Genomic DNA, 22,162 nt, shown 5'->3' on the forward strand with positions numbered 1-22,162 from the left:
GGAACTTCTTTAGATCCTGTGCAGTAGCTCCCATGTCACAATGGGGGTGCTGGGAATGGGCCCAAATGCAAGACACAGACACTGAAGTACAAAGAACAGGACTTGACTAGAGTAGGGACGTGACCAGATACAGACAAGGAGCAGGGACAAGAACGCAGACTAGGGCTTGGACTCCGAGCCAGAGACTGAACAAAGACCCAGAACTTGGGTCTTCCTTGGGCTCGAGCCCCAGAACCAGTCTTGAGGTTGGAGGCTTGGAGACAGGCTTGGGGTCTTGAGGCTTGAGGCTTGAGCTTGGAGACAGTCTGGAGTCTTGGTCTTGAGGCTTGAGCTTCGAGACAGGCTAGGGTCTTGGTCTTGAGGCTTGAACTTGGAGACAGGCTGGGGTCTTGGTCTTGAGGCTTGAGCTTGGAGACAGGCTGGGGTCTTGGTCTTGAGGCTTGAGCTTGGAGACAGTCTGGGGTCTTGGTCTTGAGGCTTGAGTTTGGAGACAGGCTGGGGTCTTGGTCTTGAGGCTTGAGCTTGGAGACAGGCTGGGGTCTTGGTCTTGAGGCTTGAGCTTGGAGACAGGCTGGGGTCTTGGTCTTGAGGCTAGAGCTTGGGTACTTCGAGGCTTGGGTATGGACTCTGAGCCAGAGACTGGACAAGGACCCAGAACCTGGGACTTGACTCTGGCTCGGACTCGAGAATGAGGCGTGGATAAGATGAGGCTACAGGACTGGACATTCCTTGGGTGTGGAACTCCTGGGTAGGGTGAGACACAAGGACAGGTAAAGGCACATGGACAGGACTTGGATAGGACTGGATTAGGCATGGACTGGATGAGGGCCTTCAGGAGCACGGAGCCTTGGACTAGAAGAGACAGGAGCACGGAACACAGAGCCAGGACCCCTCCTTGGGAACAGGACGTAGGGCCAGGACCCACACACATAACACAGAGCCGGGACCCCTCCTTGGGAACAAGACGTAGGGCCAGAACTCATACACAGAACACTGAACATAAAGAGATGGATCCCAACACAAGGTGGCGGTAAACGGCCGGACCCACCTAGCGAAGATGTGGACACAGCGAGACAATTCAACACAACAAAAGACAGTTCCTTATCTTGACCTAACAAGGCTCCAGTCTTGCTCCAGCGGTAAGACTTCAGTGATACAGGTGGGGTATACAGGTAGGTTATCCAGGCTAGGCGAGAGGCAGAGACTCAGGCGAGGTATCCAGGCAGAGAGTCAGGCGAGGGGGGGAAGAGACAGGGAGGGGAACAGGACAGTCCAGCAGGGAATCTCTGGTTTGCAGAGGTATTTATGTCTCAGCTGCAAAATGAGAAACATGTGCCCACAACAGAAACTGGAGAAAACCAGAAACCCTGGAACAAGGAACCATGGACCGGACCATGAACCAGAACACAGACTCCACGGACCGGACTATGACACCCCACCCCATATGAGATGCTGATGCAACCAGTTAAAATGTTCTCCATGGTACATCTGTAGAAATTTGCAAGTGTCTTTGGTGACAAACCAAATCTTCTGAAACTCCTAATGAAACATAGCCGCTGTTGTGCCTTCTTTGTAACTGCTTCGATAAGTTGGACCCAGCATTGGTCCTCAGAAATGTTGACACCCAGCAATGTGAAATTGCTCACCCTTTCCAATTCTGACCCCCCTTTGAGGACTGGTGTGTGTTCCCTCACCTTACCGTTCCTGAAGTCAGCAATCAATTCCTTGGCTTTACTGAGGTTGTTGTTGTGACATCGCTCAACCAGTACACCTTCTCATCACCATCTGAAATTCTGCCAACAATAGTTGTGTCATCAGCATTTAGGTGGCACTTGAGTTGTGCCTAGCCACATAGTCATGGGTGTAGAGAGTAGAGCAGTGGGCTAAGCACCTATCCTCCAGGTGTGCCAGTGTTGATTATCAAGGTTACGATGTTATATCCAACCCTCACAGACTGAGGTCTTCCGGTGAGGAAGTCAAGGATCCAGTTGCAAAGGGAAGTACAGAGGCCCAGGTTTTGGGGCTTCTTGATCAAATCTGCAGGAATGATTGCATTAAACGCTGAGCTGTAGTCAATAAACAGCAACTTGATGTAAGTATTAGTATTGTCCATGTGATCCAAGGACACATGAAAAGCCAATGAAATCGCATCCACTGTAGCCCTATTGTGGTGAAAGGCAAATTGCAAATCCCTGGAATTGCCGTGGAAAGCAGAAAAAGTGAAGTGATCAAGAATTTTAAAAAATCTTTATTTTTTAAATTGGATTATTTTACACAAAGAGAGAGTTATTTGCAATGTATTGGACAACTATCAAGGCACATATTACATGGACAAATTTAAAAGCATATACATCTAGAGAAGGGAGCACAACATATGCTTGGACACAGCAGAAATAGGAATTACTTGGCAAAAGGGTGGTTGACAATAGAGTTAGTTTTGGCAACAGATGATATTGGAGGACAATAGTCAGAGAATATAAGCATGATTACATTCAGTTTGTTGCTTCAGCCGTGTAACACCATAGTTATTGAAAAGTGAAAATGCTGGAACATTGAAATAAAAACAAAACAAAACATATGAAGCATCCTAAGCAGATACGTCACAGCTCGGTATGGGGTCCTCTGAAATGAGATCAGGATATATATAGTGGTTTATAGGTAAAAATATATAAAAAGAACAAATTTACATCTCTTTAATGAATCAGAAGGAAAGAAATGCTCTACATTTACAATAATATTAAAAAGAATCTTGAAACCGATATAAAGTTAGAAAGACCTAGTAACTCTAATCACCATTTCACAACATCAGGGCATCCAGAATGGTTTGCAGCCAATAAAGTATTTCTGAAGTGTAATTATTGCATTAGCAAAAAAACATGTGAATTATTTTTGTAGATTGAGGCCATACGAGCCATAATAAAATAAATAGCAGGATAATCTAGATTTAAAGATGTAAATTGAAAGGCACATATTGATCAGGGTACAAGGGATAAAATCTGCATTTATCTTGGGGATCTTTGATATTTAACAGGCAGGTCTATTTTCTTATCCCAGGAATAATACCTCTAAAATGATGACGTTGAATTTGTAGTCCAGAATATGTATTTATATGCTGAAGGAGGGTTTGAAACCACAATCTGACAATGCAGAGCAGACATTTATTTACACTGCATGTTGTTAAAGATGACCTGGTAAAAAGAATTGTGAAGCTATTGGCCCTTAGAATTACTATTGGAGGACAATAGGCAGAGAATATAAGCATGATTAATTTCAGTTTGTTGCTTCAGCCGTGTAACACCATAGTTATTGAAAAATGAAAATGCTGGAACATTGAAATAAAAACAAAACAAAACATATGAAGCATCCTATGCAGATATGTCACAGCTCGGTATGGGATCTGCTTTGCCTGAGACCGCAAGGATCTGCAGAGAGCTTTAGGCACAGTCCAGCACATCAGAGAGACCCTACCCACCCTAGGCATTCTCTCCACAGCCCCTTCACATCAGGCTGAAGATACAAAAGGTTGAAAGCATGTATCACAAGGCTCAAGAACAGTTTCTATCCTATTGTTATATGACTTTTGAACAGCTCCTTGGTACAGTAAGATGGACTCATGATTCTGTGATCTACACTGTTAAGAACTTGCATTTTATTGGCTGCCTACACTGCACTTCCTCTGTAAATATAATATTTTATTCTGTATCCTGTTACTGGTTTCCCTTGTAGCTCCTCAATGCACTGTTGTAATGAAATGATCTGTATGGATGGCATGCAAAACAAGTTTTCTTTGTACCTCTTTACTTGTGACAATATTAAATCAATTTACCAGTTTTACCTATTTAAAGTATCTCAGCTGGTCAGGCAACATCTGTGGTGAGGCAACAGAGTTGGCATTTTGCACTAATGCCCTTTTGTCAGATTATTTGAAGACTTATTTTGCTGCAGTTCATGGCATGACTTTACCGTGGTTTGTCCATACGTGATGATTATGGGAAGAGAATCCAGGGCCAGAAGAGTCATGCTACGTCGGTCCTAAAAAGATGTTTACACCTCTTTGTCCTTGGTGTTCTCTTCCCGATCCCAAGATTCTCCTAGAAGCTACAACTAATAACTAGCATAAGTGTTGGCTTAAATTTCCTGGTTCCCCAGTGATTGGCTCATACAGCTCAAAGTTATGCAGCTACCCACCTACTGGATCAGACGTTTAGCTGACTGCATGCATTTGCTTGGCATGGCAAGGTTAGAGGCTTCCAGCGTTCTCCCACCCATTGTGTCACTGGTGACCTTTCTTCCTAATTCTCTTACTTTTAAGTACTTTACTCTCTGATCATTCTGCCAGTGCAAATTTGTTCATTCTATAAAAGCACCTCAGACTTAGGAGCAACATTTTTAATTTCTTAACCTTCTCTGCTCAGGATAGAACAAGCACAGCATTTTCTCTAGTTCCAATTTGTTGAACTCCCAGCTCTGTGCTCTTCTGGGAGAAGTTTGCAGCACAATTATCAAAGTCTTTACATCCTTCCAAATTGTAATGCTCAGATTACATATTATTGAGATGTATGTATGATGAACAATGCAATTGAAATAAATACTATACAGCTATTTTGCTCCAATAGAATACTTTGCTATCTAAGTCAGTGCTCTAGAGTGTTGTTATGTTTTTGTATGTTGTTGGACCAAAGGTTGGAGTTCTCTCTAAGGTGTCCCCTGTCTTCAAGGTTTTGCTGGCAGCTCACTGTGCAGAAGCTAGTCTCTCCTTGGCATTATGGGGGCTGCAAAGAAAAGAGCCATCAGGACCATCACAGGGGCTGCTGAGCGAGCCTCCAGATGGCTATGGATCAAGAGGTGTGACCGTAGATCAGTGCTGCTGGTACACAAGCCGGGGCCTGATCAACCCTGGCTGGGTCGCCTGGGTGAGGGTTGAAAGCCCCAGCACACCCAGTGACCCCGGGTTACATCAGTGATGGCAGGTCCCAGCACATCCTAGGATGTACCTCAGAGTCATAATTGCTTGATCTAGATATTTCTGCTTGCTATGGACTGGGACTGCTCTTACTGAAATAAAAAGCTGGTAAACTAGTGCACCTTCACTTAGTTATACTAGAAGTCTAAACTTATAGCCAGCAATAAAATAATGTTCCAATGAAATCATTAGACTTATGATCAATAACACTGGATGTTGCCATCAGTTTTGTTTGAAAGTGTACATGATAAACCTTTCTTTTGAAATTGACAGGCAAACTGCTTATTTTATGAATGCTCAGGATTCCTAGTTAACCATTATGTTAAATAAATACAGTTTTGTTTTCAATGGATTCCTTATCAGCAACTTGTCTTTGCTTGTTCTCCAGATTATTTTTTGAGTCAAGATGGGGCTCATTCCCCTCAGGTATGAAATCCAGCAACTGGGAGTCTACGCAGGAAAGCACACCCGAGTCCTTGGATGATGATTTTGTCATATCTTTAAATTCAGTTTCATAGTTTCCATGGCTTGGAAAAGTCACAGGTCTGGGCACTGCATACTTGTTATCCTGGACTATTTCAAGGGGTACTTCAAAAGCAGAAGGGCCAATTTCACTGAAGGAGCGCTTCAAGGGGTTGTGGTGGAAATCTGAAGCTGGAGAAGGCCACGGAACACCATGGCACGTCGGGGAGCAAGTGCAAGGCCGAGGAACATCATAAATGGCATAATTATTTGAGTCAAGAGAAGAGGGCTCGGGGATGTTTGCTGCTGGCTGCACCTTTGTCTTCTTTGCAGCTTTCTGGTTACTTTGAGTAATGTTGGAGTCATTGCTTGCAGCAGGACTGAATGTTTGAGATTCTTTGGATTGCTGAGGGATGTTCCTCTGGGAATTATTCAGCTCTGCTGGAGAGCTGTTCCTGGAAAAATTATCGTAAGATGGTGGTGAGGAATATTTTGGGATATCCTCTGTCAATTGTCCATTCATTCTGGCTCCTTTGGAGTGTGCTGTTGCTTCTGTGTCATGTTTCGCTTCTTTAGGGAACTCCAGAGAAATGGCTTGAACTACCTTGTCAGGAAGCTTGAGGTAACGACAATTGCTGGGCCTCTTTTCCCTGTCCTGTTCATTGCCTGTTTCCACGATGCCGTTGTTTCCTTTCATGTTTGTGCTGTTATTGGTCAGGTCCTGATCCTTTTTTACATGTGTAAAATGAGGCAGGTTGGTGCCAATTTGTGCATATGTCTCTTCATCTTTTTCTGACAGCATTTTCTGGATCTGAAACAGAAGATCTATTAATTTGTATTCTGTATTGGAGCAAGGTACACATTAAGCAAAAGAAAAGTGACCTATTTTGTGGCAGACACACATATAGTGAAACAGGGACACCTCTCCTTCCCTTACTAGGGAGAGAGAGAGAGCCTGTGATATGTCAAATACCGGGTAAATGAGTAGTCTTGGGGTACAGCAAATTTGTGTCTTTATTGATGCTTGAGTGCTCGGTGGAGGCCACTGATGCTTTTTTGTTGGTCTGGGTGGGAGGGGGGATGGTTGTTGCTTTGCTGCTGTTTATGTGTGGGAGGGGGAGTTGGGGGTCTTTGGGGTTCTAACATTTAACTCATTCATTGTTTGGAGCACCCCTCTGTTTTTGTGGATGCTTGCGAAGAAAAAGAATTTCAGGATGTATATTGTACACATGTCGCTGACATTAAATGTAGCTATTGAAACCTAATTATTTTAGCAGACAATTTAAAAAGACACTACTTGTTTTCCTATTCAGTCACGTTCTCTCCTTATTTTCATACATTTTGGGTGAAGCTGGCATCTTTCATTTCACTTCTTTTCCTGGCCATCAATGTTACTCTGATTCCTCCTTCGTTGTCAGCAACACAGTTAATGTCCTTTATGTATTTGGAGTGAAAGTGGCAGTTATGATCAATATCTTTCACTATTTTTTTGGGAGATTCCCAGATGTACATATGAGAGAAGTGTTTGCAACTTCAGGTCCAACATAAAACAGCTGCATAAACCTAGCAGCTGGTTTGAATATAATTCGCAATGACAGCTTAAGTGGGATTTTTGCAAATTCATACTTTCGGTGACCTTTTGTACACTATTATATCAATATAACATAAACAACATGTTCCCTCATACGAACTCTTCTCCCTCCTGCCATGTGGCAAAAGGCACCAAAGCATTCGGGCTCTCATGACCAGACTATGTAACAGTTTCTTCCCCCAAGTCATCAGACTCCTCAATACCCAGAGCCTGGACTGACACCAACCTACTGCCCTCTACTGTGCCTATTGTCTTGTTTATTATTTAATGTAATGCCTGCTCTGTTTTGTGCACTTTATGCAGTCCTGGGTAGGTCTGTAGTCTAGTGTAATTTTGTGTTGTTTTTTAATGTAGTTCAGTGTAGTTTTTGTATTGTTCATGTAGCACCATGGTCCTGAAAAACGTTGTCTCATTTTTACTGTGTACTGTACCAGCAGTTATGGCCGAAATGACAATATAAGGTGACTTGACTTGACTTGAAGTCAAGAATCACATTTTCAGTTCAGCTGGTGGGATTTGGAATTCCTTTTCCTGAAGGTTGTGAATGCTGGGTATAGCAGAGCTTCTGAATTGAGCTGCATAGAGTTTCATTAGGCTAGGTCATCCAGGCATGCAGAGCGAAGGTGGGGAGATAGATGTCAATCAAATAATCGAATAAAGTAGAGGCCAGGCCTAAGAGACTTAATGGCCCAGTAGCCAAATTTCATTTTGTGATTTTTAAAAAAAGTTACAAAGCTTGTTTTATTTTATAAAGTACCTGGCTCAATTTAAAATAGATGAGAGCTACTCCAATGATAGCTGCAAGGCACACTAGCAGAACCATCACAAGCAGGACAATAGCCACCGTTAAATATGGCCGAAGAGGATTGGAACCTTCTGGTGCTCCATCATCAGCAGCTAACTGTCCTGTCACGGGTACCTAGAGTAAGAGAACAGAGAAAATAAATTACTCACACTCTTGTCTCAATCGCATATGGTATTATGGTCTTAAAAGGTAATTTCAGGTACATTGGAAAACAGAAGCAAATCTACAAAAAGAATTTGCTTGATTTTAGTAAATGGTGGACCAGGATCTGAATAAGCTACTCCTGTTTCTAATTGGTATTTTCATATCATGGGTGAATTTACATAGTGGCATATCTTGGAATGATGCCTTTAGAGTAATAGAGAAGGACAGCACAGAAACAGGCCCTTCAGCCCGTCTAGTCCATGGTGAAACAATTTAAACTGCCTTTAGGCCTGTGCGTGTATAGTGTAGCAGTGAGAATAAGCCACATGGGCCTCATGCCCGGTTTGCGATTCAATAGGATTGTGACTGATCTACTATTAGAACATAGAACAGTACAGCACTGGAACAGGGCATTCAGCAACAATGTTGTGCTGAATTGGCTAAAAAATAAATCAAAAAACCCCCAAAAACTAATCCCTCTTACCTACACAAAGTCCATGTATCGAACATTGAGTAATGTTGGCCTTGGTCCATTCTTATGCTGATCCCCATAACTTCTGATTCTCCTAAATTTGAAAACTTTATCTATCTCATCCTTGACTGTACTTGGAATTTGGTAAATACCTTAATCTCCACTGAAGCTATGCCACTAAGTAAATAACTGATGAAAATACCAATCAGAAATTGGAACGGCTCATTCAGCCCCGGTCCATCACTTAATAAAATCACGCATTACTTGTTTGTAAATTTGCTTCTGATTTCACATGTACCTGCAATGATCTTTTAAGACAATATGACTATAAGGCTTAGGAGCAGAATTAGGCCATTAGGCCCATCGAGTCTGCTCTGTCATTAGATCATGGCTGATTTATTTTCCATATCAACCCCATTTTCCTTGTAATCTTTGACACCATTACTAACCAAGAACCTTTCAACTTCCACTTTGAATATACCCAATGAACTGGTCTCCACACTGTCTGTGATAATGAGTTCCACAGATTCAACATTCTCTGGCTAAAGGAAATCCTCTTCACAACTGTTCTAAAGGGATGTCCTTCTAGTGTGAGGCTGTGCCCTCTGGTTCTAGACTCTCCCGCTATTGGAAGCATCCTCTCATGTCCACTCTATCCAATATTCGGTAGGTTTCAATAAGATCCCCCTTCATTCTTCTAATCTCCAGTGAGTACAGGCACAGGGCAATCAAATGCTTCTCGTATGTTAACCCTTTCATTTCTAAGATAATCTTTGTAATACAAATACACATAATAAAACTTAGTTTTTACTGTCAAAGCATACTATATATTCAAGATATATACTATATACTCACATGCCTCTATAGTTACCTTTACTCCACTGTAATACTAATACATTCAATTTTAGCATCTCCATCTCAAACTATGGAGTGAATCATATCATATTATGATCACTGCCTCCTAAGGGTTCCTTTACTTTAAGCTCCCTAATCAAACCTGGTGCATTACATAACACCAATTCCAGAATTGCCTTTCCTGTGGGTTCAGCCACAAGCTGCTCAATAAAGCCATCTTATAAGCATTCTACAAATTCCTCTCTTGGTATCCAGTACCAACCTGATTTTCCCAATCTACCCGCATGTGCAACTTTATCAGCAGATCCATCTGCCCAAATGTGTATCCATGGTTGCTTAGCTTCCAGTAAAGATCTTGCAACCATCACTCAGTGATGCCTACAACATCATACCTGCTCATTTCTAGCTGCGCTACAAGCTTGTCTACCTTATTTAAAATACCATATACATTCAAATATTACACCTTCAGTCCAGCATTCACCACCCTTTTCGAATTTCTCTTCATATTACTGGAAGTGATATTCTAATCCCTTTTTAAACTTTATGTCTTATTCTTTATTCTGGAGACTTCAGTAACCTCTGCTGCACTGTCCTTCACTTTTACTTTATAGATACTCTTCCAAGCTGTGAACCTACCTCTTTACTTATAATATCTATCTACTTCTGTCTTAAAGATATCGAAAGGTTCTGATTGTACCATCCTCCTAGGCAGAGAGACAAAGCCAGACACAAAACAACTTTATTATCAAAGTGCATACTGTACATTTTCATGTACTACCTTGAGACTTAATTACTTGTAGCCACTTGGAGGAAAAGTAAAGCAATACAATAGAATCTATGAAAAAGTACATAAACAAAGATTGACAGACCTAACCAATGTGCAAAAGATGACCATCTGTGCAAATAAAGAAGTAAAACTCAGAACTTGATTTGTAAAAGAGACATTGAAAGCATCACACATCAAAGTTGCTGGTGAACGTAGCAGGCCAGGCAGCATCTCTAGGAGGAGGTACAGTCGACGTTTCAGGCCGAGACCCTTCATCAGGACTAACTGAAAGAAGAGCTAGTAAGAGATTTGAAAGTTGGAGGGGGAGGGGGAGATCAAAAATGATAGTAGAAGACAGGAGGGGGAGGGATGGAGCCAAGAGCTGGACAGGTGATTGGCAAAAGGGATACGAGAGGATCATGGGACAGGTGGCCCAGGGAGAAAGAAAAGGGGGAGGAACCCAGAGGATGGGCAAGGGGTATAGTGAGAGGTACAGAGGGAGAAAAAGGAGAGTGAGAGAAAGAATGTGTGTATATAAATAAATAATGTATGGGGTATGAGGGGGAGGTGGGGCATTAGCAGAAGTTAGAGAAGTCAATGTTCATGCCATCAGGTTGGAGGCTACCCAGACGGAATATAAGGTGTTGTTCCTCCAACCTGAGTGTGGCTTCATCTTGACAGTAGAGGAGGCCGTGGATAGACATATCAGAATGGGAATGGGATGTGGAATTAAAATGTGTGGCCATGTGACAGTGAGTCAGTGCAGAATCAGTTCAGAGTTGTGGTCAGAGAAAATATTCATGTTGGTTCAGGAGCTTGATGGCCCTAAACCAACATGAATATTTTCTCTGACCAAAACTCTGAACTGATTCTGCACTGACTCACTTTCCTGAACCTGATCCTGTGGTGCCCAAGGCTTCTGTACCTCTTTCCTGTTGGCAGCAGAGAGAAAAGAGCATGGCCTGGACGCTGGGTGTCTTTGATGATGGACGTAGCTTTCCTGCAGAGAGGGCTGTGCCTGAGATGGACAGGGCTTTTTTTTTTCTGTTCTGGGCATTGGTGTCTCCATACCAGGATATGTTGGAACTGCTTAGGACACTCTCCACCGTACATCTATAGCAGTTTGTCAAAGATTTTGGTGGCATGCTGAATCTATGGGAACTTCGAAGAATGTAAATGCAATGTCACGCCTCCTTTTACATGTTGGTCTCAGGAAAGATTTTCTGATTTGTTAACGCTGAGGAATTTAAATCTACTGACATTCTCCACATCTGATCCCTTAATGAGGACTAATTCTCAGACCTCCATCTTCCTCCTGCTGTCAATAATCAAGCTCATTAGTTTTGCTGATGTTGAGTGAGAGGTTGTTGTTATGGCACCACCCAGTCACATTTTCAGCCTCCCTCCTTCCTATGTGCCAATTCATCACCACCTTTTATTCAGCCAGCAACACTGGTGTCATCAGCAAACCTGCATCTATCTGCCGTTGGTGGAATGATATAACAAAAACTTCCATCTTTGGAAATTCTGCCACACACAATGTTTCTATACCCCAGTAAGAATCCTTTAATTCTCCTGGAAGTTAAAGGTGAATGGCATAGGTTTCATATTATTCAAATTTTGTCACTAATGTGTGCCCCATGCTGAAACTGTTTTGTCATTATGTGTAAAATAACTCTAGAAAAGCAACTGTTTCTCTCGAGTCAACTGGCAGCTGGAAGTGCCTGGTGCAGTTTCCTAGAGGGATGAAATCATGTGTAATGCCTTGTTTAAGATTTCTGCTACTATGTTGTAAGGTATTTTATTTTAGCAGCTTTCTGTAAAAGCAGTGTGTCCTGATGGTGAGAGTGTTTTTGTTTTGGTAAAGGAACCATGATGTCCAACTTAGGAACATTGTGTAGGCCAATTGGGATAGTGGGGTGGAGAGAAGGTTCTAGAAAGAGCTGGGTGGAGACAGGTTTCTGATGGACAGTAGTCAGGTTCGTCGTCTTTTGGGGGAAGATATGGAGAGGATCTGGGAAGACACCTGGAGAATCCTATCTGAAGGGGAGACCCTAGTGCAAGGAGTACTTCCCAAGATGAAGGAGTCCATGAAGGGACTGTGATTGGTGATGAGAATTCAGCACTGTGAGTAAAGTGGTACACAAAACCACTATTGAAACAAGCTCCAGTGTTTATGTGCACATTTAGACTGGTTTAACTATATTTGGCCCTTTTAAAATTTTTTTTCCTCTTAACTGTTTGATAAAAGTTGAAATTGGTAAATATACTTCCTTTATAATTTCATGTAGTGCATGATCTGTTATTTCTCAGTGACCGAGAATTGTGTATGGGCAGTATTTACACGGCATTCACTCAAATTGAGGTTTCTTTAATTGGAATTCCCAATGTTCCTGTTTGGTTGAGTCCCAGATCATACCAAACCTATACGCAAATTGTTTGTGAAAGGTGGCCTTCTCACCCCTGAGTCAGGTGGCTGTTAGCAGAGCCGGCTACTGAGCCCAGTTTGTATACAAGCCCCGGTGAGAGGGTTACACATGTGCAAATCAACTTTCGACGCAAAACAGAAGTTAGGCACCCAGATTTCTAGGCTTTTCCATTACATGTAGTATCACTGCATTGTACTATATGTAGTACACCAGGTGCATTCTCACCCAAATCCTCTACAAGAGAGACTGCTCAGGTATTAAAAATGGTACTTGACCAATACCCCAACTGACCAGCACTGTCACGTTTCTGACCTGAGCTTGAGCACTTGTAGTTATTTTCTTGCCTAACCTGACTTAATCTAATGAAGAGAAAGATGGATCATGATCTATCATTGGCAAACAGAATTAAGGATTAAAGAATAATCAGGTAATGAGTAGGGACTGTTTGGGAGAACAGGGGCTCTGTGTGGGGTTAAAAATGGACAAATCTACAGGGCTGGATAGGATTTACCTGAGGCTGCTGTGGGAGCAAGGAAAGACAGTTCTTGGGCTCTGGTTGGTGTTTTTAAATCTTTGCTGCTCTGAAATAAGGTGTCAGGTGACTGGAGAATGGAAAATGTATTCCCCTTTTCAAGAATGGCACTGGGTTAAAGCCAACCAACTACAGAATGTAAGCCTAACCTCAGTAGCAGCAAGTATGGCATTGGCAGATCTTATGTGACCAATATTTTTGAATGTTTTCATGGGAAGATGAAGTGTTTTGATCAGGATTGTACAGTAAATATGGTTTACAAGAATTTTGATGAGGTCACTTTGCTAAACGTTTGGGCCAAGGAATTAAAGGCAAGGTGGTAAATTGGAACCAAAATTGGCTTGGCATAGGAGACAGAAGGTGATAGTAGAGGGTTGTTTCTGTAATTGAATATCTGTGACTAGTGGTGTTCCCCAAGGCTTTGTGCTAGGACCTCTTGCTGTTTATAATGTACTGTATGTGAATGATTTAGTGGATCAGGGAAGTGTGATCAAGAAGCTTACAGATACATGAAGATTGGTGGAGTTATTGAGAGTTTGGATGGTAGTCTTGGCTCTTGAGCTACAGAGTGAAACTGATGTGTTGGTGAAATGGCAGGTTGAGCTTAACCATATAAATGCAATGTTTTTCTAGTTTGGGAGTACCGTTGAGCTAGGACATAGAATAGGAATAGACAATAGGTGCAGGAGTAGGCCATTCGGCCCTTTGAGCCAGCACCACATAATAAGGTATTGGAGTATTAAGAAAAGGGGACTCTGATATATGAGCCTAATGATCCCTAAAAGTAGTAGCACAAATAGATCAGGTGATTACAATAAAGGAGGTAATGCTTCCACTTTATAAAGTATTGGTAAGACCTCAGATGGAGTATTATCAACAGTTTGGTTCACCACTCTGTAGGAAGGATATGATACTGCCAGATGGGTGAAGAGGTGATTTACCATAGTGTTGCCTGGGATGAAGCATTTCGGGTATGAAGAGAGACTAGAGAGGCTGGGTCTGTTTTCATTGGAGTGGGATGGTTACTAGGGTACATGATTGGGTTATATAAGGTTATGAAGGGTTAATAGGGAAGACTGCAGGAATCATTTCCTCTTATCAGAGTTGAATGAAAATAGGGGAGATAAATTTGGGATAAGGAGGAAGAGGAGCATCTGTTTTCACTTAGAGAAAGGTGAGTATCTGGAATAAACTGCATATGAGAATGATGGAAGCGAAGTCACCCACATCATTTAAGAGTCACGGATTGCCTCAACATAGACGGCTCCGGAACAAACACTGGAAGGTGGAATGACTTTGGATCGGTCCCTGCTAATTGGTGTGGACATGTTAGGCTGAATGGTTTGCTTCCGTGCTTCATGAATTGATGAATCTCTGATCTGACCATGAAGGCATGCAGGGGCAACAAAGGGACGTAGTTCTGGGTAAAGACCTCTCTTTTCACATGGTGTAGAACGGGCTGGATTTTCCACACCTGGCTGGTGCGGTGCATCCTGACCAGTGTGGTGTATTTTGATCACATCTGAATCTGAAAACTTTATTCAGCCCCAGCACCACATTGTGGTCAAATCCTGTCTGTTTGGGGTTGGCAGCCAGCAAAACTTTGTGGGCTGAAAATCCTTTCCATAATTCCACAAAAAAACTTGATAAGTTGCTTGACCTGCAGTGGAAGACAATCTGGGTTGTGATGAAAACACAGGGAGGCTGCAAAGGGAAGTGGTTCAGTTAAAGACCAGGCAAATGGAGTATAATAATGGCCAATTTGCCGACAATAAAGTATAAAGTATAATTTCACATTTTCCAGTTTGTTAGCAAAATTAGTAAAGAAGCATGCAATCTGAATGTTAGCAATATGGAGATGTACTTTACTTGTAGTAACAAAACGGCAGTTTTGTCTACAACAAAACAGAACCTGTTTTGTACCAGAGTGCTTTGCTAATAGTCCTTGGGCAATGTTATGCTGATGGACTTTGAGTATATGACAAACTGCAGAAAGACAGGTGGATTTGGTGACTAGAAGAATGCTGAGTACACTAATTAAGTAGACTAACAGAATGCAACCTGTCCTTGAACTTATGTAGGTAGATAACACTTGTGTACAAAAAAGAGCATATGCTGTTTGTTTTCTCGAAGCTTTCAATGGCTCTTCTGCAGTATAAGTCTTATCTGTCACTCAGCACCCTCAAAGACCCAACCCACATCCCCTAATTCTTGGCATGGTATGGAGTTAAGAAATAGTACCGAAGCCACTGCTCGGGGACAGGATCAGGAGAGACAACCAGACCAACCAGGAGGTGTTCCCCTGAAGGCTGGGGTGCATGGGGAACCAACAGGTGTACATTGACTTGGATGGCAGGAGAATTACGGGCTGTGGTAGAAAAGCTGCCTGAACCAGAAGTGGGTTTGGAAAAAGCTATTCAGAAACTTAAAACTATTGTTTTGTTCACGATCCTAGCATTATGGATTTGGAAACCTTAATAAGGGCATGGTTAGGCCCCAAATTTGAATTTTATTTGGTTAAATTTCAAGAATACCAGAACCTGTCACCTTGCCAAATGAAGATTTTTATAAAATTATGTTCGATGCATTACATGCTGCCTTTCCTAAATTGGCTAAATGGTCTAAAATTATGGAGACACAGGTAGAGGCAAGTCTGTAGAAGAATATATGCAGAAGATACTAGACAATGGAACCTAGACTGTGCGATCATTTTATAGAGTTACTCTTGTGTGAAGTTTATAAATATCTATTGGTCATTATTAATGTTTTTTCATGATGGGTTGAAACATTTCCTTGTATGAAGAATGATGCAGTTACAGTAACTAAATGTTTATTGAAGGAAATCATCCCAAGACCTGGGATTCCTTGGAAATTGTCTAGAGACAATGGTACCCACTGTACTGTGAAGAAAAAATATTTCAGGATGTATATTGTATACATTTCTCTGACATTAAATTGGACTTTTGAACCTTATAGAAACATAGAAACATAGAAAATAGGTGCAGGAGTAGGCCATTCGGCCCTTCGAGCCTGCACCGCCATTTATTATGATCATGGCTGATCATCCAACTCAGAACCCCGCCCCAGCCTTCCCTCCAAACCCCCTGACCCCTGTAGCCACAAGGGCCATATCCAACTCCCTCTTAAACATAGCCAATGAACTGGCCTCAACAGTTTCCTGTGGCAGAGAATTCCACAGATTCACCACTCTCTGTGTGAAGAAGTTTTTCCTAATCTCGGTCCTAAAAGGCTTCCCCTCTATCCTCAAACTGTGACCCCTCGTTCTGGACTTCCCCAACATCGGGAACAATCTTCCTGCATCTAGCCTGTTCAATCCCTTCAGGATCTTATACGTTTCAATCAGATCCCCCCTCAATCTTCTAAATTCCAACGAGTACAAGCCCAGTTCATCCAGTCTTTCTTCATATGAAAGTCCTGCCATCCCAGGAATCAATCTGGTGAACCTTCTTTGTACTCCCTCTATGGCAAAGATGTCTTTCCTCAGATTAGGGGACCAAAACTGCACACAATACTCCAGGTGTGGTCTCACCAAGGCCTTGTACAACTGCAGTAGTACCTCCCTGCTCCTGTACTCGAATCCTCTCGCTATAAATGCCAGCATACCATTCGCCTTTTTCACCGCCTGCTGTACCTGCATGCCCACTTTCAATGACTGGTGTATAATGACACCCAGGTCTCGTTGCACCTCCCCTTTTCCTAATCGGCCACCATTCAGATAATAATCTGTTTTCCTATTTTTGCCACCAAAGTGGATAACTTCACATTTATCCACATTAAATTGCATCTGCCATGAGTTTGCCCACTCACCCAACCTATCCAAGTCACCCTGCATCCTCTTAGCATCCTCCTCACTGCTAACACTGCCACCCAGCTTCGTGTCATCCGCAAACTTGGAGATGCTGCATTTAATTCCCTCATCCAAGTCATTAATATATATTGTAAACAACTGGGGTCCCAGCACTGAGCCTTGCGGTACCCCACTAGTCACCGCCTGCCATTCTGAAAAGGTCCCGTTTATTCCCACTCTTTGCTTCCTGTCTGCTAACCAATTCTCCACCCACACCAATACCTTACCCCCAATACCGTGTGCTTTAAGTTTGCACACTAATCTCCTGTGTGGGACCCTGTCAAAAGCCTTTTGAAAATCCAAATATACCACATCCACTGGTTCTCCCCTATCCACTCTACTAGTTACATCCTCAAAAAATTCTATGAGATTCGTCAGACATGATTTTCCTTTCACAAATCCATGCTGACTTTGTCAGATCATTTCACCGCTTTCCAAATGTGCTGTTATCACATCCTTGATAACTGACTCCAGCAGTTTCCCCACCACCGACGTTAGGCTAACCGGTCTATAATTCCCCGGTTTCTCTCTCCCTCCTTTTTTAAGGAGTGGGGTTACATTAGCCACCCTCCAATCCTCAGGAACTAGTCCAGAATCTAACGAGTTTTGAAAAATTAACACTAATGCATCCACTATTTCTTGGGCTACTTCCTTAAGCACTCTAGGATGCAGACCATCTGGCCCTGGGGATTTATCTGCCTTCAATCCCTTCAATTTACCTAACACCACTTCCCTACTAACATGTATTTCACTCAGTTCCTCCATCTCACTGGACCCTCTGTCCCTTACTATTTCTAGAAGATTATTTATGTCCTCCTTAGTGAAGACAGAACCAAAGTAATTATTCAATTGGTCTGCCATGTCCTTGCTCCCCATAATCAATTCACCTGTTTCTGTCTTCAGGGGACCTACATTTGTCTTTACCAGTCTTTTCCTTTTTACATATCTATAAAAGCTTTTACAGTCAGTTTTTATGTTCCCTGTCAGTTTTCTCTCATAATCTTTTTTCCCCTTCCTAATTAAGCCCTTTGTCCTCCTCTGCTGAACTCTGAATTTCTCCCAGTCCTCAGGTGAGCCACTTTTTCTGGCTAATTTGTATGCTACTTCTTTGGAATTGATACTATCCCTAATTTCTCTTGTCAGCCACGGGTGCACTACCTTCCTTGATTTATTCTTTTGCCAAACTGGGATGAACAATTGTTGTAGTTCATCCATGCAACCTTTAAATGCTTGCCATTGCATATCCACCGTCAATCCTTTAAGTGTCATTTGCCAGTCTATCTTAGCTAATTCACGCCTCATACCTTCAAAGTTACCCCTCTTTAAGTTCAGAACCTTTGTTTCTGAATTAACTATGTCACTCTCCATATTAATGAAGAATTCCACCATATTATGGTCACTCTTACCCAAGGGGCCTCTCACGACAAGATCGCTAATTAACCCTTCCTCATTGCTCAAAACCCAATCCAGAATAGCCTGCTCTCTAGTTGGTTCCTCGACATGTTGGTTCAAAAAACCATCCCGCATACATTCCAAGAAATCCTCTTCCTCAGCACCTTTACCAATTTGGTTCACCCAGTCTACATGTAGATTGAAGGCACCCATTATAACTGCTGTTCCTTTATTGCACACATTTCTAATTTCCTGTTTAATACCATCTCCGACCTCACTACTACTGTTAGGTGGCCTGTACACAACTCCCACCAGCGTCTTCTGCCCTTAGTGTTACGCAGCTCTACCCATATCGATTCCACATCTTCCCAGCTTATGTCCTTCCTTTCTATTGCGTTAATCTCTTCTTTAACCAGCAACGCCACCCCACCTCCCCTTCCTTCATGTCTATCCCTCCTGAATATTGAATATCCCTGAACGTTGAGCTCCCATCCCTGGTCACCCTGGAGCCATGTCTCTGTGATCCCAACTATATCATAATCATTAATAACAATCTGCACTTTCAATTCATCCACCTTATTACGAATGCTCCTTGCATTGACACATAAAGCCTTCAGGCGCTCTTTTACAACTCTCTTAGCCCTTATACAATTATGTTGAAAAGTGGCCCTTTTTAATGCTTGCCCTGGATTTGTCGGCCTGCCACTTTTACTTTTCTCCTTTGTACTTTTTGCTTCTACGCTCACTTTACACTCCTCTGTCTCTCGGCACTGGTTCCCATCCCTCTGTTATGAACTAACCTCCTCACGCCTAGCCTCTTTAATTTGATTCCCACCCCCCAACCATTCTAGTTTAAAGTCACCTCAGTAGCCCCCGCTAATCTCCCTGCCAGGATATTGGTCCCCCTAGGATTCAAGTGTAACCCGTCCTTTTTGTACAGGTCACCCCTGAGCCAAAAGAGGTCCCAATGATCCAAAAACTTGAATCCCTGCCCCCTGCTCCAATCCCTCAGCCACGCATTTATCCTCCACCTCATCGCATTCCTACTCTCACTGTCGCGTGGCACAGGCAGTAATCCCGAGATTACTACCTTTGCGGTCCTTTTTCTCAACTCCCTTCCTAGCTCCCTATATTCTCCTTTCAGGACCTCATCCCTTTTCCTACCTATGTCATTGGTACCTATATGTACCACGACCTCTGGCTCCTCACCCTCCCACTTCAGGATATCTTGGACACGATCAGAAATATCCCGGACCCTGGCACCAGGGAGGCAAACTACCATCCGGGTCTCTGGACTGCGTCTACAGAATCGCCTATCTGACCCCCTTACTATCGAGTCCCCTATCACAACTGCCCTCCTCTTCCTTGCCCTACCCTTCTGAGCTACAGGGCCAGACTCTGTGCCGGAGGCACGGCCACTGTCGCTTCCCCCGGGTAAGCTGTCCCCCCCAACAGTACTCAAACAGGAGTACCTATTGTTAAGGGGCACAGCCACCGGGGTACTCCCCATCACCTGACTTTTCCCCTTCCCCCTCCTAACCGTGACGCACTTGTCTGCCTCCCGTGGCCCCGGCGTGACCACCTGCCTTCCACTCCTCTCTATCACCTCCTCGCTCTCCCTGACCAGACGAAGGTCATCGAGCTGCAGCTCCAGTTCCGTAACGCGGTCCCTTAGGAGCTGCATCTCGATGCACTTGGCGCAGATGTAGACGTCTGGGAGGCTTGGAGGCTCCAGGGCCTCCCACATCCGACACCGAGAACAGCAAACTGCCCTCAGTCATAATGCCCCTCTCCTCAAATAGCAACAGAAAATGAATTTCAAACCTTCCTCGCCTCGCCCGCTTTCGCCTAAGCCCGTTGAGCCGAAGCCCTTAAGTCTTCACTCTGCTCCCAGCTCACTCCGCAGCCCGCAAACTACGCTGCCCGCTCTATGAGGCTTTGTTCCTTTTAAATCTGCCGCGCTGCACTGCCCGACGTCACACACCTGCGCAGTCCCGCCTCTCAGAAAGCCGTTGGAGAAAAAAAATAACGAAAATTTCAAAAATCTCTTTCTCGGCACTCCCACTCAGACTCTCAGACTCCTTCTTCGAATCCTTACATATTTCCATTGCAGCTACCACCCTCAGTCAGTAGGCTGAGTAGAAAAGATGAATTGAACAATTAAAACAAGAAATGTGTGAGCGATTGAACATTAACGAGGCATGTAAAATCTTTTACTAATTGAAAGAAATGGCAAACATGCGATAAACTAAAAAAAATCATGATATAGACAATGAAAAGTCTAAAGCCGAAATCTTTGCATTAGCCGAAAGAGTGTGATAGTTGAATCGATGCTCAATGTATGAAGTTTCAAAGCGAAACACAAGAAGTTAAATCACAGCCTCGACCTCGAGTGAGCGGTCCTTGCCCTGACACTTCGAGTGGCATTACTAGTGACACAACTGCTGATGCTGCATTCTGGGAAACTCCTACTTCAGAAGCTCCGCCCAAGCTACTACTGCTCACAGCCACTGAACGGTGCCCACCATCCAAACTCAGGAGATTGACAGGACTCCGTGTGCAGCGCCACCTTCGGAACTCCAAGGAATTGCAGCATAGACATGAAATGGACTCTGCAGTGGTCCCTAATGACTCATGTGAGAATGACAGAGAATGACAAAAATATTAACAGCTGCAGTGTGTCAGATAAAACTATTGCTAACACAAGACAACAAAGAATTTGCTTCCTGAATACTTTTAGGACCATCTTATGGATTTTGGGCTGCTGGCCATGAATATTACAATTAAATCTCACTAACATGAAAAAATCTGCAGATGCTGGAAATCCAAGCAACACATACAAAATGCTGGAGGAACTCAGCAGGCCAAGCAACATCTATGGAAAGGAATAAACAGTCAATGTCTTGGGCTGAGACCCTTCATCAGGACTATATGAAATCTCACTATAACGCTCTATTTTTTGAAATCAACTATATCTGTTAATTCAATTCATAAAAACAAGGAATCTATTGAATACCCCAATCTCCATTCAGTTATGAGACCTGTACTGCATGATGATAGTCTTCCATTACCGAAGCCCCCCAAAGAAATGGAGTCTAGAGGAGGCAGACGAAGATCTCATGATGCAGGAGCTAGGAATGGAAAACGACACAAAGTTTGAACACTTTATGTTGAGGTAATGGATTTGGCCCAGTACATCATTGGTAAAGCCCTTCCTACCAGTGAGCACATCTTCATGAAACAATGTCTTAGGAAAGCAGCGTCCATCATCAGAGATTGCCACCCGCTGCCATTGGGTACAAGAGCCTCAGGACTCGCACCACCCACTTCAAGAACAGTTACTACCCCTCAACCATCAGGCTCTTGAATAAAAGGGGATGAGTACACTCCATTTGCCCATAAATTGAGATGTTCCCACACCAATGATATCACTTTAAAGACTATTCTTTATTAAGTTGGAGAGTGACATAGTTAATTCAGAAACAAAGGTTCTGAACTTAAAGAAGGGTAACTTTGAAGGTATGAGACGTGAATTAGCTAAGATAGACTGGCAAATGACACTTAAAGGGTTGACGGTGGATATGCAATGGCAGGCATTTAAAGATCGCATGGATGAACTACAACAATTGTTCATCCAAATTTGGCAAAAGAATAAATCAAGGAAGGTAGTGCACCCGTGGCTGACAAGGGAAATTAGGGATAGTGTCAATTCCAAAGAAGAAGCATACAAATTAGCCAGAAAAAGTGGCTCACCTGAGGACTGGGAGAAATTTAGAGTTCAGCAGAGGAGGACAAAGGGCTTAATTAGGAAGGGGAAAAAAGATTATGTGAGAAAACTGGCAGGGATCATAAAAACTGACTGTAAAAGCTTTTATTGATATGT

General features: G+C 43.0%; 1 protein-coding gene across 1 annotated transcript in view; it reads right to left on the reverse strand.

The window, feature by feature from the left end:
• Positions 1 to 2,273: 2,273 nt before the first annotated feature.
• LOC134344880 (uncharacterized) overlaps positions 2,274 to 22,162 on the reverse strand; it is a 60,948-nt gene continuing 41,059 nt past the window's right edge. Inside the window, exons 2-3 of the mRNA XM_063045002.1 lie at positions 7,774 to 7,935; positions 2,274 to 6,236 (exon numbers count right to left, since the gene is read on the reverse strand). Of these exons, the coding sequence (XP_062901072.1) occupies positions 5,286 to 6,236; positions 7,774 to 7,935 (1,113 nt within the window). The 3' untranslated portion in view covers positions 2,274 to 5,285. The remainder of the gene's footprint in view (positions 6,237 to 7,773; positions 7,936 to 22,162) is intronic.

The sequence above is a fragment of the Mobula hypostoma genome, chromosome 4 (genome assembly GCF_963921235.1).
Source record: "Mobula hypostoma chromosome 4, sMobHyp1.1, whole genome shotgun sequence".
Taxonomy (NCBI): Eukaryota; Metazoa; Chordata; class Chondrichthyes; order Myliobatiformes; family Myliobatidae; genus Mobula; species Mobula hypostoma.